At 41.5% G+C, this 16,013-nt stretch overlaps 1 protein-coding gene across 1 annotated transcript in view; it reads left to right on the top strand.

The window, feature by feature from the left end:
- ARHGAP35 (Rho GTPase activating protein 35) overlaps window positions 1-16,013 on the top strand; it is a 109,558-nt gene that overhangs the window by 40,993 nt on the left and 52,552 nt on the right. Inside the window, 1 exon segment of the mRNA XM_032485686.1 lies at window positions 11,222-11,366. Within this exon segment, the coding sequence (XP_032341577.1) occupies window positions 11,222-11,366 (145 nt within the window).

Below are 16,013 nucleotides of genomic sequence, written 5' to 3'. Positions count from 1 at the left end.
GTCCAAAACGATAGTTAGGTAATTACCAAAATGAGCAGATCATGTAGAAGTTGTCTGTGTCCTGACAAGTAGCCAAGCCAGTGACAATAATGCTTGGTCTTTCTTCACTAGAATCCAAAAATCACATGCCTTAGTCTTTGACTACTAACAAACGTTTCATCCACACATTTCTTAAATGCTTCTTCCCCTTGCTGATCTGTAAAGGTTGCTGCATTTTAGATTGGGAAAAATTGGATGATTATTTTATTTGCACACATAAATCAATGAAGGATCTTCAAGTACATAAATGGAAAATAAGAACCTTGCCACTGTGTGTTATAAACCTGTCCCATATTTGTAAAATTGGAGAGCCCTCCAGCTCCTTAAGTGAGTTGCTGCTGCTATCATTGAGAGCTTCAGATTTGATTTAGGGACCACAAGTGAGGCAGGAAGGGGAGAAGAAAGAGTAAACCATGTGTGTTAGGAATGTCAGGCCTGTTGTCAGATGTAGTGGAAACAGTCCCAAATGCAGCAGCTGATGAAGTCTTATCTTGTGTGGAATTGCAGTGTGCAGGGCAGCATGTCCTGTCCTCTGGGACTTAGGCTTTGAGGTAGAACAGGTATTTCCCAACTTTTGCTTTTTCTCCATTTAGAGTAGAGGGAATTACCCTTTGTTTTTCAGAGAAAGACATCTTGATGAGACATCACAACAGAACTCTGTTAAATGCTAGCTCTAACTCAGGATTGTGGTGTACAGAGTAATTTCTCTGCATTGAAAGCTTTTGCTCCTTTCTCTACCATGAAGTGGCAGAGAACAGAGTCACTTGTCTGAAAGTGTTTCAGGGAACTTTGGAAGAAAGGTGGCCTAAAACTTAACGTTATTGCAGAACATACCAAATCAGAAGGATTTAGAATCCAGGCTCTTTAGAGAGCTGACAATTCCATTGTAAAATACTATCTGGAGGCCAGTTCTGCAGCATATATTAGTTAAAAGGGCCCTTGGAAATGGAGGAACATGGTGCTGTGGCCCTCACAGGGAAAGCTTGTTCCCTTTGAATCACTTTGTGTTCCTTGATAGCATACAGAATGCTTTTCAATCACCATTGGCCAGAACTTCTGGAAATTTCTTCCTTGTGTAGTTTCATAAAGGGCAGGGCAGTATCATTGTGTGTTCTGTTCACCTCCCATTCTGAACTGAATATTGATTAACACCATAGGCATTCTTCTGTTTGATTTCCCCTTGGTCTGTTTTTCCACTTATATTCCTTCATCTGCCTTCAGTATTTTGTTCTCTAGAGGTTAGTAGTGGGCAGACCCATGGAACACAGTTCTTATTTAGGAAGCCCGTCAGTAGCCTGACCAGCCTCCCAGGATATCCCCAAAGCTCTCATGTTTGATAATACTGGAATCCAAACATTTTGAACGTTTTAACTTTGTTCTCTTCCTCCTCCACTCCCAATGAAGACTGTTGCCAGCCAGCGTATCTCAGTACTGACAGTCTTCTAGTTTGTGGGAGTGTTTGCACACCTGGGAATTAGGAAGGTGGCATAATATCACACAGCGAGTTATAACTGTTTTTCTGACTTCTAGCTGCCTTTTTAATACTGTTGAAAATAATGCTTTTAAAATACATTCCCAGACAAGCTGTGCTTTAAAGAGTAGGCTCAGCAGAAAACAGCTGGTTCCCGTGAGTCTCCGAGAGAGCTGCCTCCATGCTGGTGATGAGCACTTCCTGACTTGGAGCTTCCTTGCGCTGGGCTGCTGGGTCAGCCTGCAAGGAGTGATCGACTTCCCGTCTGTCTTAGTTATGTGGGCCACACCTCTTCAGGTCAAATAAAAATGATACCTCTGGCCCAAGAGCAGTAGCGTGCCAGAAGTCATTTAGGAGTATCCTTTGGAAAGAGTGAGTAAAAGGTGAGATTGTCTTTTCCTGCCTTGGAAAATGGTGCCTTGAAATGAGCTGCTTGTGGCTGCTTTGTCATCCTAATGGAGAGATAAGCAAAGCCTTCATTCTGTTCCCAGTTGGAGCAAACCTCATTAAAATTTGCTGCTGTTAAGAAATCAGACACTTGTTTTACTGGAAAAGCAAGATACCATGGGGCAGAGAATGGCAAGCCCCCTACATGGGGGATTTGGTCTTTGATTTTTTTAATGGCATGACAAAGTAATACAGTACTTATTTGAAGTGAATGGGGAGCCAGTTGGTAATGGAAAACACACTAGTTCCCACTTCAGGCCAGACACCGCTGGGGAAATGGCACAGATCCTTCTTGCCTAGACCTTAGCACCCAGTTGAGGAGGCAGTGAGACCTACACAGCTTCTGAAAATCAGTGGTCTGCCTGGGAAGGGGCGCCCCAGGGTAAGGGATGGGGTCTGTGTTGGGGCAGAGCAGAAATCCTGTGCTAGGGGTGGTTAAAGTAGTGTAGTGTGTGGTGAATAGGAGCTCAGACTCTGGGAATCAGGGGATCAAAGTCAAAATCCTTCACTTCCTTACTGGGCCTTTGGGCACATGATTCACCTCTCCACGTCCTTTCTGTAGCAGAGGTGAACATAGTAGCATCTTCCTCTTAGGGGGTGAGAAATGCAATGAGAGTATGCACTGGAAATACTGAGCATACTACATGCTAGATAAACATTAGTTATTATTATTTAACTTGACCTTGAAGAATGAATAGAAGGAGGTGGGTAAGGAAAGGCTTGAAGGTGAAAATATGCATGTTGTATTCAAGGAAAGGAGAAAACTGGTCTGGTCTAGCTGAGGGCTTGAGGCACCAACATTGTCCCTCCCTTTTTTATAGATTTTAACCCTGTCTGTTATTACTTAGTTGCTTTCTCAGCCCTCATGCTAGAAACAGCCCTAACAACAACAACAACAACAAGCTATGCTGGGGGGGGGGGTACATATGTGATGTGGAGAAAGAAATTGCTCAGTGCCCTTAGCTAATTAGCTAGATTGGCTCCTTACTGTAAAATTGGAGTTGGAGTGAGGGAATCACTTTCATTTCTGCTAGTGAAAGTGCAAACTGTAAAGCTGACTCTCATTCTGGGTCCTTTTCCCAGCTGAACCGTTTAGCAACCCACCCTCATAGTGGGAGCCTTCCGCACTTGCTGAATGAAATTGAAAACCTACGATTGCACTTCAGTGGGGTCCATGAATAGATGCTTTGTAAAGAGTTGTCGCTGCACGTGGTCTCTGTTTCCCAGTGCCATGCGTTTGCAGAGATGCGATCAGGACCAGCAGGGTCTTATTTTAAAGCCAAAAAACAGGCCTGGGGTGCCTTGCTCCACAAAGTGTGCCCTTTGGGCAAGCTCAAATTGCCAAATTTAGTGTGCTTGACCACGGATTTAAAGAGAAGACATTATTGGCTGTTTACCCTTCTATCTGATGTGCTCTTATTTTTGTGTTTAAAAAAAAAAGACAAAACAATGATAAAGAAAATCTTTCACTCACTGTAGCTACCACATGACAAGACAACCTATTGAAAAGCAAACCAATTCAATCACGCATTGTTTGGTCTATAAGGCACCAAGTAACCAGTTTGACAGTTTGTCGTCCCCCCCCCCCCCAGTGAATTGGCTTATTTCATTGGATTCAGTGAATTGGCTGGTTGTTGTGGCTTTGTGTGGACACAGCTCTCATTTTGTGAGGCCTAGAACGGAGTTAGTTTCTAGTGTGAAAAAAAAAACAGCTGGGGAATTGGACTGCTCACTCCCCAGGGAGGGATGTTGCATTTTGACAGACAGGCTGAATGGTATGAAATATGAGCTCTTTGTAACCTTGTAACCTGCTCAGGAAAGACTCTCAGTGTGTGCTTCAGAAAAGGCTAGCCCTACTCAATGAGCTGTAAGGCCAAATAAATACGTTGGTGTTAGAAATGGGTTGGGGTGCTGACTTGACCTTGGGTTTTTTGATTCCCAAAAGAATTCTATCTTTTTAAAGACATGCTTTTGTTCCAAAGTACATGTTCATTTGTTCTTTTAGGAAGGAAACATTCAGCTCACTGCATGGACATTGCTTGTATGCATGGCATTGTGCTGAAGTACCTACCATACGTGTGGTGGTGTTTGTGTTCATCTAGTTTGCAGTCACAGGAATGATAAGAGTTTATACTTGTACTTGCGTGCATTTTGAATGTTACTGAAGTGGAGGTACAGGGTACTAAGGAGTCCTATTGCAAGGAGTTCTACCCTCAACCAGGATACCCAGGAAAGCTCCCCGAGGAAATGATATATAAGGCTGAAACTTAAAGTATGAAGCGGGCAAAGTCAGTGAAAATGGAGGCTTCGTGGGGTGAGCTTTTGAGAAAACGGTATGGAACTTGGAGCAGAAAAGGCACAGCATGTTCAAAGACTTGCAAGAGACCTAGGGTGGCTGCTGCAGAGAGTGAGGGAGAACCGGGCCGAGTAACAGGGCTGTGGAGTCCATCTGAAGGGTTTTGTACTTCCCTACACTTGCTGAATACTTACTGTTTGCCAGGTACAATACCAGGCATTTTCACATCAATTTTTCATCTATTTTTCTTATCAGTCTTAATGGAGTGATTTTTTAAAATCCTGGTCTTAGAGATGAGGAGACTGAGAGGCTTGGTGAGATGAAACATCTTGCCCAAGTTACTGTTGTTCCTAAATGGAGGAGTTGAGATTTTGGAGTCCCAGTCTTCCAACTTCCACTTCCATTGGGTTTCTAGAGTCCAGTCTCCAAGAAAGATGGTAATACTCAACAGCCAGGCACGTATTTGGACCACTCAGTCAGTCCTGTCAGTTTGCTCATTTTGAACAAAGGACTTTGGTTATTGTCTAAAAACATCGATTTCCCCACACTACCCCCTAAGAACAGCATGGTGCTGTTTGTTTCTAGCTTCTGTGTCTACTTGAGTAGAGGACAAAAAAGCCATGGAGACACTGAAATAGCAACTGGAACTTTGAGAAATTGTTTTGAACTGGTGTCACTCATTTCTCAGTTTATTTTAAGCCCAAAGAACTGCTGTAGTTTGTTTTTGGTGACAAAAACAGGCTATCTTTAACTATCTGCCTTAGCTTACAGCACACCTGTTCTTTAAAAAAAAAAAAATTTACAATAGGCAACCCAAATCGATTTTTCAAAGAACAGAGAATTGCTCTGATCTTCACTGAGCCAACTTGTTCTCTACCACCTAGTGGACTGAAATCTTTGTAGGGACTCAGATTATTTCAGCTCATTCAGGAATCACCTCTACTTCCATAGAGAGAGGCCTTCTGAATACTTTTTATCCAGTATTTGAGAGGAGGCAAGCAGAAAAACTGGCCCACAGCTCTGGCCCACAGTCCAGATTTAGTGAGTGTCGAATCAGGCAGGACTGTTAATAAATATTTCCTGGAACTAGTGGACCCCCCAGCTCCCCCCCCACCCCCCCGCTGAGCCCATCGATTGCCTTGGCCATTCAGTCTGAGGAAGCAACAGGGATTGACCTAGATTCATGCCTTTCTAGAGCAAAAAGCTGTGGTCTCAATTTGTTTGGGGCCTGTGAGGGGATGACTGGCCTTTCTTTCTTTTCCCATCATGCAAGAGAGTTAAGGATGCTAGGAAGGCCGAAACTTCGTGCTACTTCCTGTTCCATCCCTATATAAAGATGCTCTAACTTGATGAGTGACCAGGTCATAGTAAAAACTGCCAGCTTGAAGGAGACAGGCTAAATAAGCATTTGTACTTTCATAATAGACTTTACCAGTAAGAACAGATACACCCTCAGGTTTTCTTTTAAACTTGGGCTTTGATTTTTTTTTTCATAGCCAGAAGGAAGAGCACCAGTCAGCCAAGAATACATCTGGGGCACCAGCAAGTAGCTTAATTGAAAGGTCCTTTTGAAGCTGTGTTGGAAATGAGAGAGGATCATCGCCAGAAAGCTATAATGTTGAATATAGAATACAGGAAAACACTCTGGGGGAAACCTATAGTAATGTAGTTTATGGAATCTTTGGGTTTTTCTAAGATTCCTTCCTGTTACAGTTAGTCTAGAGTGTACCAGTACACAACTTGGCAAACCACGTGAGTGACCCTCTAAGGCTTTGCTTATGTCAGTTTCACTCTCAAGAGAAGGAGTTACCCCATTCAGAGGACACTGCCCCTGTTCCAGACTACGTTCTGTACATGGCATTCCTCCTTTAAAAAAACCAGACTGGATTCTGTTTTTTACTTATTAGGTATGTTACCAAGCATCTAAAAGGCTGTGCTCAGTAGTATAACTCCAGTGACCATGTTTTGTGATCCTAAAATCTAGATAAGTAATTTGACTTGAATAAGGATATTTATGGAGAAGGAGAGAATATTTGAAATTGACAGTTTAGGATCACTAAATAGCTCTAAGTGCTATTTCTGTAGAAGATAGAATATTCTTTGTTTAGAAAGGGTGGCTGACCTCTCCACTGGAGCCGTGAAAGACTCATTTTTTTCCTTTGTGGCTCAGTTGTTATTTATCTATCTCTAGATCACCTTTGCTTGCTGTGCATAGATATATATCTTGTCTTACCAGTTAGATTGTAAGTTCATTGAGGACAAGAGATGACTTTGGTCCTAGTATTAGCTGTGCTGCTAGTTTGTTAGACCTTGGGTAAAACTCATTAAAAAGGAAGACTGCATAGATGCCTGCACTTGAGGAACTTAGCCCAGTAGGAAAATGGTCAAATGTGAATGTCGATGACTGTCTCTTTTACAGTGTGCACAGTGATACAGGGAATTGATTACCTCATCTGTTTTTTTAAAAGGGCGTCTGATACAGTACTGTCGATATGAATAAGATGTTCTGAACCTCACCTCCTCACATCCTAGTAAGAGCAACACAATGTTAGAAGAAGAAAAAAAAATACTCTGTACCCACAGAGGTAGTCCTCATCTCATTTAAACTTATAAAAATATAAAGATACATCGCCCTTGTGTATTGTTGGAAACTGTTTTTGTTCAAGAGATTTATTGAGTGTCAATTGCACATTGGGCTCTGGAACCTAGTCTCTTACAGGCGGATAGAAGGAGCCCTTCTCTTTGGGGCTCCTTCTTTGGCTGTTTCTTGTTCTTTGGCTGGCATCTAATCTTCTTGCCCCCGTGGACTTGGAGGAGCTGTGGAGTGGGCTTACCATCTGATAGGTAGGTGACAGACATCTTCCTACTCTGCAAAGTCAGGAATTTCCCCATTATGTTCTTTTCTTGTTTCAGAAAAACCAAGAGGCCAGAGGCAAATTCCAATCACCATTTCTCGGCAGTGCGACACTGGCATAAACTATTGGTTCATTTCTTTGTTTCCTTTGCCACCTGGTTAGTATCAAGACTAAGAATCAGGCGTGTTTTTAAGGAAACTGTGAAATAAAGAACAATGGACTATGTTATTCATTCAAAAAATATCTATCTAAAAGGACAAGGTGAAAATGATTTGAGTTGGTCCAGTGCTTTGTTTATATTGATAGCATTTCATCATGGAGATGGTTCATGTAGGGGAAAGAACATGGAGCGTTGATGTTCATAGATCAGCTCTCTCAGTGCTTAAGCTTCTGTTTTTCTGTTCTGTAAAATGGGGTTAATAACCCTTACTTTGAAGGGTGATTGTGAGGTTTCAGATAACTGTGCAGAGCACCTAGCACAGTGTCTAGCACATGGTCATTCCTAATTAATCTGTTTTTGACTCAGTCAGGCTCTAAACTTAAAGGCGCAGAGGTGTAGATTGTTCTCAGGGCTTGGTTTCCCCTGGCTGAATGCTTTTTTCAGTTCAGCCTGCTAATGAGTGCCCCTAAAAGAAGATGGATGTTGGGATGGTATTATTTTCTTCTCTCTAAGGCCCTGCTGCTGAGAGTGCTCCCCCTACTCCCTAATGAGTGACATGAATCTGACCTGGGACCGAGACATCTGGCAGGCCACTCAGAAGAATGGCATTTCCATCTTGACATGTGCCCAGTAACCCTTCAGATGCCTGCGGTGTTGCTTGTTATATCAACAATCTGGCTCAACTCTTGGCATGCACCACAAAGTTTGATTTCCTTCCTAGGAAGGTTTAGAATTAGTTGTGCAAGAATCCCTGCCTGATTTTGTGACACCCTAGAGAGCCTTCAGTTATTTCAAGGAAGTATTTTGACATTCTATAAAGCAGAGTTTGTTTAAATCTTGGAGAGAGAGACAGAGAATGAGAATGAGTATCAATGTCATTCAACAAGGGGAGTTGATGCTGTTGCCAGCGTTTACGCTCTGTTTTGTAAGTTGAAGTGCTGAACTAGGTTAGATCTTATTAGTCTCTTTGAGGTGAGAGGGATAAGAGCATTTCTCTAATTTAGCCTTTCATCTAATGGCAGTCTCCTTGACAGTGAGTATGCCAGGTAGGTTGCAGCCTCTGCTTTGAATACTTACAGAGCAGTCCTTTCCTTTTTTAACAGCTGGGGTGTTTTTTGTTTGTTTGTTTGTTTTTAATTTATGTGGCCAAAATTGCCTCTTTGTCTTTCTCTTATCTCTCCCATCATGACTGTATAAAATAATCTCTCTTTCCATGAGATAGTCCTGTAGCTATTTGAAATAGCTGTCGTAGTGCCCCATTCTCTCCTTTTGTTTCCAACTTAAAGATCCCTGGTATTTTGTGTGAGTCTTTATTACCTTTAGAAGTTCTTCAGATTGTCAGTGTACTATTAATCGTTTATTTAATGACCCATTTATTCATTATGCATATCCCGGGAACTTTCAGAAGGCAGTGAACCATAGTGGTTAAGAGTGCAGGTTTTGTAGTCAGAACTGACTTTGGCAAGTAACTGGATTTTTCTATGACTCAGCTGCTTCATCTGTAAAATGAGGTTTTAACACCCATACCCCACCCCATGAATCTGGAATAAAATAATACATATAAAGAATTTAAGCAAGGGTCTGGTACATAGTATTCAATTGATGGAGGCTAAATTTTCTAACTTATTAGATTGTTAGAACACACCTCATCGTCTTGTTCTAGTGTTGAGAGGGTGGAGGAAATACACAATTAAAAATTTATTATCTATTTACTAGAACTGTAGTCAGAAGACATTGTAGTGATTAGAAATAGCTTCCTTGCAGCTCTCTTAAAGTTCCACTTTTTATTTGGAAGCCTCAAAGTTTTGTTGAAGGACAATGCTATTGTTATGTTAGTTTTGACAGGCAAATTCTGCCTGTTGGGGTTGACCAAAAGAGTGGCGCTTAAATCCAGATGGTCTTCCTTGTGTACTCATATTCTACAGCTAATTGTTTAAATGGAATGGCATTTCTAAAGGAGAGCGTTGCTTGACTCACTGTTATCCGGGTGCTACACCGTGTAACAGTAGAAAACACTCAGCCTCTCTCTTTCCTTTAGTGACAGCTCACATTGGGCCACTACTGTACGCTAGGCACTGGGCCACTTCCAGTAGGTCATATCATTTCACCCTCACGACCACCTTATGAGGCATGAACTGTCCCCAGGATGCTGAGTTACTTGACCAAAGTCACTTGTCAGTCAGGATTCAAGCCCTGTTAGATTTCAGAGCTTAAATTCTTTATGTTGTACTTCATGTAACCGGAAGATGCTAGGTAGATAGTCTAGATTAGCTAAATTATTTCATGTAAAGATAAATTATAAATCGTTAATTTGCTCCTTTGATAAAAAGTCTGAAGTCAGGGCCTGTTTGCTTCAGGCAGTCTGTAAGGGGAGAGAGCAGCAGCCACTCCCTGCAGCCTGAGAGGCTGTGTCACTGGTTTGAGCAGGAGTGGCCATATGGCAGTGACAGGGCCAGGGCAGGGCAGGCTTTATGGAGTGCCTGTTCTTCTCTGGGACCCAGGATCCATTAACACTGCATTACAGTCTTCTACCCCAGATCAGTGAGCAGGCTGTGTGAGGACTGGATCGCCTTTGCCTCTGGGTTGTCATTTCAGGTAATGGCAGCCAGCAGCCCAGAAATGGCCTTGTTCCTTCTTTCATGTACATTTTATTCATTTTATTCTCGGCTGGGTTTTTTTTTGCCACTTGTGTGCACAGGAAGTCCTCAGTGAATCTCAGACTAAACAGGAAGTGATTTGTTCCATATAAAGAGGTACCAAAAGGAATGAGGGTAAGCGGGATAAGGAAAAGGAATGGTTGACCCTGATCTAGAAGCGAGCTAGCCGTCCCCTTTAGTGGACGTTATGCAAAGGTCCCTAAATCCTTTTAAGTTTATAGGTTGGGCATATTCATAACTAAACCTGCCCTTGTAAATTGATCTCATTAACTTGGAAATGAAACAGAATTGCTGGAAATACATCTGGGTCCAATTACCTTGATCCTATTTTGTTACCTTCTCTTGTATATATTTTAACAAAAGGTCAAAATTTCAGGTGTATTTCTGTGGCTTTAGAAAATTTACCATTTGTCTAGAGCATTTTTTTTCCTCGTGATCTTCAAAATAATAGGACTGAATAATTTTGGAGCAGAATATCTCAATAATGTTTATGAGCATGGGCTCTGGAGACGGACCTTCCTGGGCTTGAATCCCAGCACTGTCACTACTAGTTGGATCATTTAGGCATGTGAGAGGTTTTTCCTTGGTAAAATGGAATGTTGTAGAGTTTAAAAGAAAATAATATCTGGGACTTGCTTAGTACATAGTAAGCTCTCATGTAGTTGCTGCTGCTTCTGCTCTTCCTACTGCACGAGGAGGGTGACTGCTGGGGAGGAAAAGCCAAAGAAGTATCTTATTTGTCATGTTTGATTAGTTGATTTTAACCTTTTCTAATGCAGAAGCCATTGGGAATTAACCCCAGGCTGATGTATCAAAGAAAATTCTTGGGGCTTTCAGCAGAATGCATGCCCTTTCTCTTTTTCTGGAGGAGGAAATTATTAGTTTTTAATTCCATTTTTAATCTTTTTTAAAGAGTTTAGCTTCTTGGAGCATTATCTGTATGGGATGTTTGGAAAACTTCCTGTTTACTCCATTGCACCTCTGATAAAGGATGTTGGGCGGTCATCTCGTGGTTACTAAATAAACATGGCCTGTTTCTTATAAACACCTTTGTTCTGATAGTGCAGTTTCTTGCTCAAGGTGTGACTCTGTGGCAACTTGCCAGCAGCTTGTGTGATACTTGGAATCTAGAAAATACGAAATTAATGAGATGAGTAAACGGGCCTCTATCCTGCTTGGAATCTTTCTAGCAGTTTCCACACCACTGTGAGTTCCCCTCTGGAAGCCTTACTGATGTTTGAGTTGTAAATTAAGACTCACTTTGTTTTTGTGCTTTCTTTTCCTTTTCCTGAACAGAAACCAAAGCCCAAACCCCGGCCATCCATCACGAAGGCAACCTGGGAGAGTAACTACTTTGGGGTGCCCTTAACAACCGTCGTAACTCCAGAGAAGCCGATTCCTGTTTTCATTGAGAGATGTATCGAGTACATTGAAGCCATAGGTGAGTGTTACCTCAGAGCAGATCACAGCTTTCACTGTCTATAGGATGCATTCTAGAGGGCTAAGCCATCTGGAGATTCTGGAATCATTTCTCATTTTCTGTGAGATGCTTTCTCAGAAGAAGCTGAGCAATCCCGACAGCTGTCAGACTTGTGGATCCTCCACCTTCGTGTAGTTTTGAGGCTTGTCGTGCAGGATATGTTAGGCCTTCAAGTGTGTGGGAGCAGTCTTGGTCTCAGGAATGCAGTTATGGCTGCTTACGGTACCTTCTCAGTGCTACCCCAGTTCCTTGCCGTGGCATGCAACCTGTTTGTCCCCTACAGAAGTCTCAGCAGAGAAAGGGTTTTATTTGTCAGTGACTTCAGCACCATAGTGGACACAAATGGTAATAATACATTTTGGCTTAATAAAAGGAATGCGTAGTTGTGATTGTTAACAACCCTTGGCCATCGATCAGGTGCCTGAAATTCATACACTGATAGAATTTTTTCCTGAGGTAAAAATCCAGCTAGGATGCTTAGATATCTTCTAGTCAAGCAGCTGCATTTCAGTTCCCACTGACGACTTGGTGTTATCACAAAGGCCGACTGTCTTAAAACTTTCTGCATTGTTCTTGGATTGTGTTGAAAATATTTATTCTGTTCATTTAAAGCTCCGATAGTGTGTTCCCTTGGCATTTCTTTTGAAACCCCTGGAGCTTCCCGCTTCATGTCATTGTTTTCCTTGATTTTCTCCTGGTTGCTTTCAGAGCTGATGAGCTTTGAGAAGGTGGTTCAGTGGGCACATGGTTATGTGGATTCTTGAGCATTAATAGTTGAACTCAAGAATATAGACTTACACTAATTTGAAACCAAGTTATAGGCTCCCTATGTGTTTTTAATTTCAGTATCACCTGTAATGATATAAGTATTGCATGCTGTGGACAGCTACCAAGCTCTGCTGATAATTTCAGCAGCATCATAGTAAGCTAAGTGATGATAATGTTTTCTTAGGATGTGTCAAATCTGGGAAAATAGGTTTCAAATTGAAGCTCTCTAAAGACTGGACTTATTTTCACGGTTTTCTCTGCAGTACAGCAGGGTCGAATCACAGTAAGCACTTTGCATAATCATAGCAGACTGGTAGCTTTGTTTAGTCCTTTATGTACCCAAAACCTTTTGTCAGTGTCCATCTTCTTGACATTGGTTTTATATTAGTTTCTTCCTGGCATCTCTCCCTTGGTCAAGGAGAAAATATACAGGAAGCAAGTTTAAGTGATTCAGGCCTCTCCTTGCTGACCAACACTTTGGAGAGGTAGTTTTATATCATTTGGGGAGGCGAGGGTTGGCATGGAAGCCTTTTTTCCTTAACTTGTTATTTTGAAATGATTTCATATTTATGGAAAAGATACCAAAATTTTAAGTTGTAACAAATTGAGAGTTATGACAGTTCTCAGGTTCCCTAAATGTTAACATTTTACCACATTCCCTGTACCATTCTTTCTCTATATATATTTGTATCTTTTTTCTTAAATGTTTGAAAGTTACAGATATGATGCACCTTCTAAACACTTCAGTGGGCATTTCCTCAAAACATTCTCTTTATATAACCACCATGCTTTTATCAAAATTAAGACGTTACGATTAACCCAGTATTAACCTATCTAATCTGTAGATGTTTTCATATCATCAGTTGTCACAGTAACATCCTTTAACAGCAAAAGACAAAAAATATTTTGGTCCTGGACCTAATCTCAGACCATGTGTTACGTTTAATTATCAAGTCTCTTTAGTCTCTTTTAATCTAGAACAGTTCAATTTATCTGTTTTTCATGGCCTTGATAGTTTTAAAGAATACAGATCAGTTATCTTGTAGGAGGTTCCTGAACTTGAGGGTTTTGTTTCTTGTTTTTGATGTTTCCCTATGGTTAGGTTCACGTTTACACCTCCAGCAGACATAGCTGGGAAACAAGGCTGTGTCCTTCTCAGTGCATCATACCAGGTGGCATGTGTTGTCGATTTGTCCCATCCCTGGAGATGTTCTCTTTGATCCCTTGATTAAGGTGGTGGTGCCTGCCAAGCTTCTCCACTATAAAGCTACTCTTATCCCCCTTTGTATAAGTAAGCATTTTGTAGGGAGATGCTTTGAGACTTGCAAGTATCTGGTTTCTTGTAATATTTTCACCCACTAGCTTTAGCATCTATTGATGATTCTTGCCTCAGTCAATGGTCACCTTAGTTTTTCCAATGCCCTAGTTTTGTTTTTGTTTTTTTTTAATCATTTATTAGTTAGAATTCTGTCAGGGAGAGCTTTCCCTTTTCAGGGGGATCCTTTTGTGAATGGGCTCCTTGTCTGGCTCACCTGTGGTAGCACCGGATGCCTGATTTATCCACAGTGTCCACAAGCTGAGCACATCAGTGGTCTTGACCTACCATATGCACTTGCTTCTCTGACTCTTCCACTGTGATTAACTTGTTTAACATCCAGTGACAAAACTATACCTCTCTCTGCTCTTCTACCTCTTCAGCCCTGCCCCTAGTCCACCACAGCCACCACTGGGCTGCTGCTTCTCTTAAAGCTCTATTAGATTGCGCCACTGCTCACCCTGTCACCAAAAAGCTTGGAGCTTCAGAGTCCTCTCTGACTCACCTAATCAGTTCCCAAATGTGTCGCTTCTCCCTTGTCGTCTTCTTGGCTCTGTCCCCGCCACTTCATTTCCCGTCTCACCGTCACCCTCCTTCTCAGTCCATCCTGATTATGTGACAGTTCCTCTATATAAACCTATTCTTGGTTCCTCATTGCCTAGCAGTTGCTGGCACTCTCTTGACTCCTTTCCATACGCAGTACTGCAGTCCTGTTGTGCCGTGGGGTCTGCCTGCTCTCCTGCCTCCGTCCTTTCCTCTTTCCCTCCCTCTGTCCCGCTCCTTCTTTCTGTTTTATACTACCGTAGGCATTAATTTTAAAATTGTTTTACAAGAATACACACAATGTATTAGAAGATATGGCCCAAGCAGAATTTCTTTGTGTTACTCTGCTTTGCATACACCCTTCATGTGGTTTGAAACGTGTCCCACATTCCTGCTTGCCTCTGGAACTTGTCCTCGTTCTTCAAGATTCCCCCACCCCCAGTAGCACGTCAAATGTGACCTCCCTGGTAGTTCTCAGCACGTTTCAACTTCTTGAGAATAGGATTCTCTCTTCTCGTCTTGGAGAGCCTGACACATGATATACGTTAATTGTGGGTAGAATGATTGGTTTTCATCCTGGAGTACCTTAATTCCATTGTTCTCCTCGTCTTTCTTTTTTCTTTTAAATTTTGGTCATATACATCCCCTCATTGGCATTAGTTTGTACTTTTATAGAATTTCAGGAAAAATATTAAATGTGAGTTTAGTGTGTGTGTTGAGGGCAAACTTTTTTCCTCTTTAAAAATTAAAGCATGTTCATTGTAGAAATTCAACAAAAGGCAAAAACTGTGAAAAAGAATTTAAAGATTCATTGATGTTCCACTATTTTCTTGTAGTCTTAGTTCTCTGCATTTGTATAGGTTTTTACTTTTACATAATTCAGAGTATGTGGTATGATAGTTCTCAAAAAATTTTGAACATAGCTCAGGTAAGACTAAAGAGCCCTAAGTTTACCGGCTTACCTACTCCTGTTTTCCTGTGGAAGAAAGAATTCAGTAACGAAGAGTTATGTTGGAGGACCATTTTTTGACAACCATTGCTTTTTAAACCAATACTGTTCTGTGAGCATGTTCCCCTGTCATTAAATACTCTGTGAAAATACGACTTTGAATTGCTGTACAGTGTTCTTTTACATGGCTGTAACACACGTGTTTTAAACATTTCCCTGTTCTTGGGCCCATGTAGCATTTTCTCCTAGTGTACTTAAAACAGATTCAGTAGAAGAGGCATTTGGGAAGAGTGATGTAGAGCTTCAGATCTGCAGTTAGATCACGTTTGGAATCTCTGTTCTGCCATTTGCTCATCTGTAAACTGAGGGTGATGACAGGACCTGCCTCCTCATGCCGCCGCCAGGGTTCAGGGGACTTGCCTTTTGGATGCAGAGCATGGCACCTGGCACACGGACGGTGCGTGCTGCTTGTCGCTGTTAGCTTCCCTCGTAATACACTTGGTCGTCCTTCCTGTGGCCTATCAGACTACTGTTAAATGTCAATTATCCTTAACTTTTAAATTTGAAAGTGGTAAAACCTATTGAAAAGAGTAGTACAATAATTACCCAGTACTCACCAGTGGTTAACATTTTGCCCTTTCTCCCCATAATATTTATTGTTGTTAAACCATTTGAAAATGAGCTGCAGACACCATGTCACGTCACTCCTGAAAATCTCAGCATATGTCTCTAAGCTTAAGAATTGTCTCCTCCATCACTGCAAGAACATTATCACTTTTAAGAATATTAGCATTAATTCAGTAGTATTTCGTATACAGTTTATGTTTAAATTTACTCAGTTCACTTAGAACTGTATCTGATAGCTGAGCATTTTGTTCTAGGAGTCAATCAGTATTCACAGTGCATTTAGTTATAGCCTCCTTAGTTCCTTTCAGTCCAGAACAGTTCTCCCTGCCCTTTTCTCTTTTTTTTCATGACTTTTTTTTAAAGAGCCTAGACAGCTGTCTTGTAGAATGTCGCATTGTGTGGTGTG

Source organism: Camelus ferus, chromosome 9 (genome assembly GCF_009834535.1).
Source record: "Camelus ferus isolate YT-003-E chromosome 9, BCGSAC_Cfer_1.0, whole genome shotgun sequence".
NCBI lineage: Eukaryota > Metazoa > Chordata > Mammalia > Artiodactyla > Camelidae > Camelus > Camelus ferus.
The sequence above is the reverse complement of the archived record's forward strand: the minus strand, read 5'-3'. Positions and strand labels throughout refer to the sequence as shown.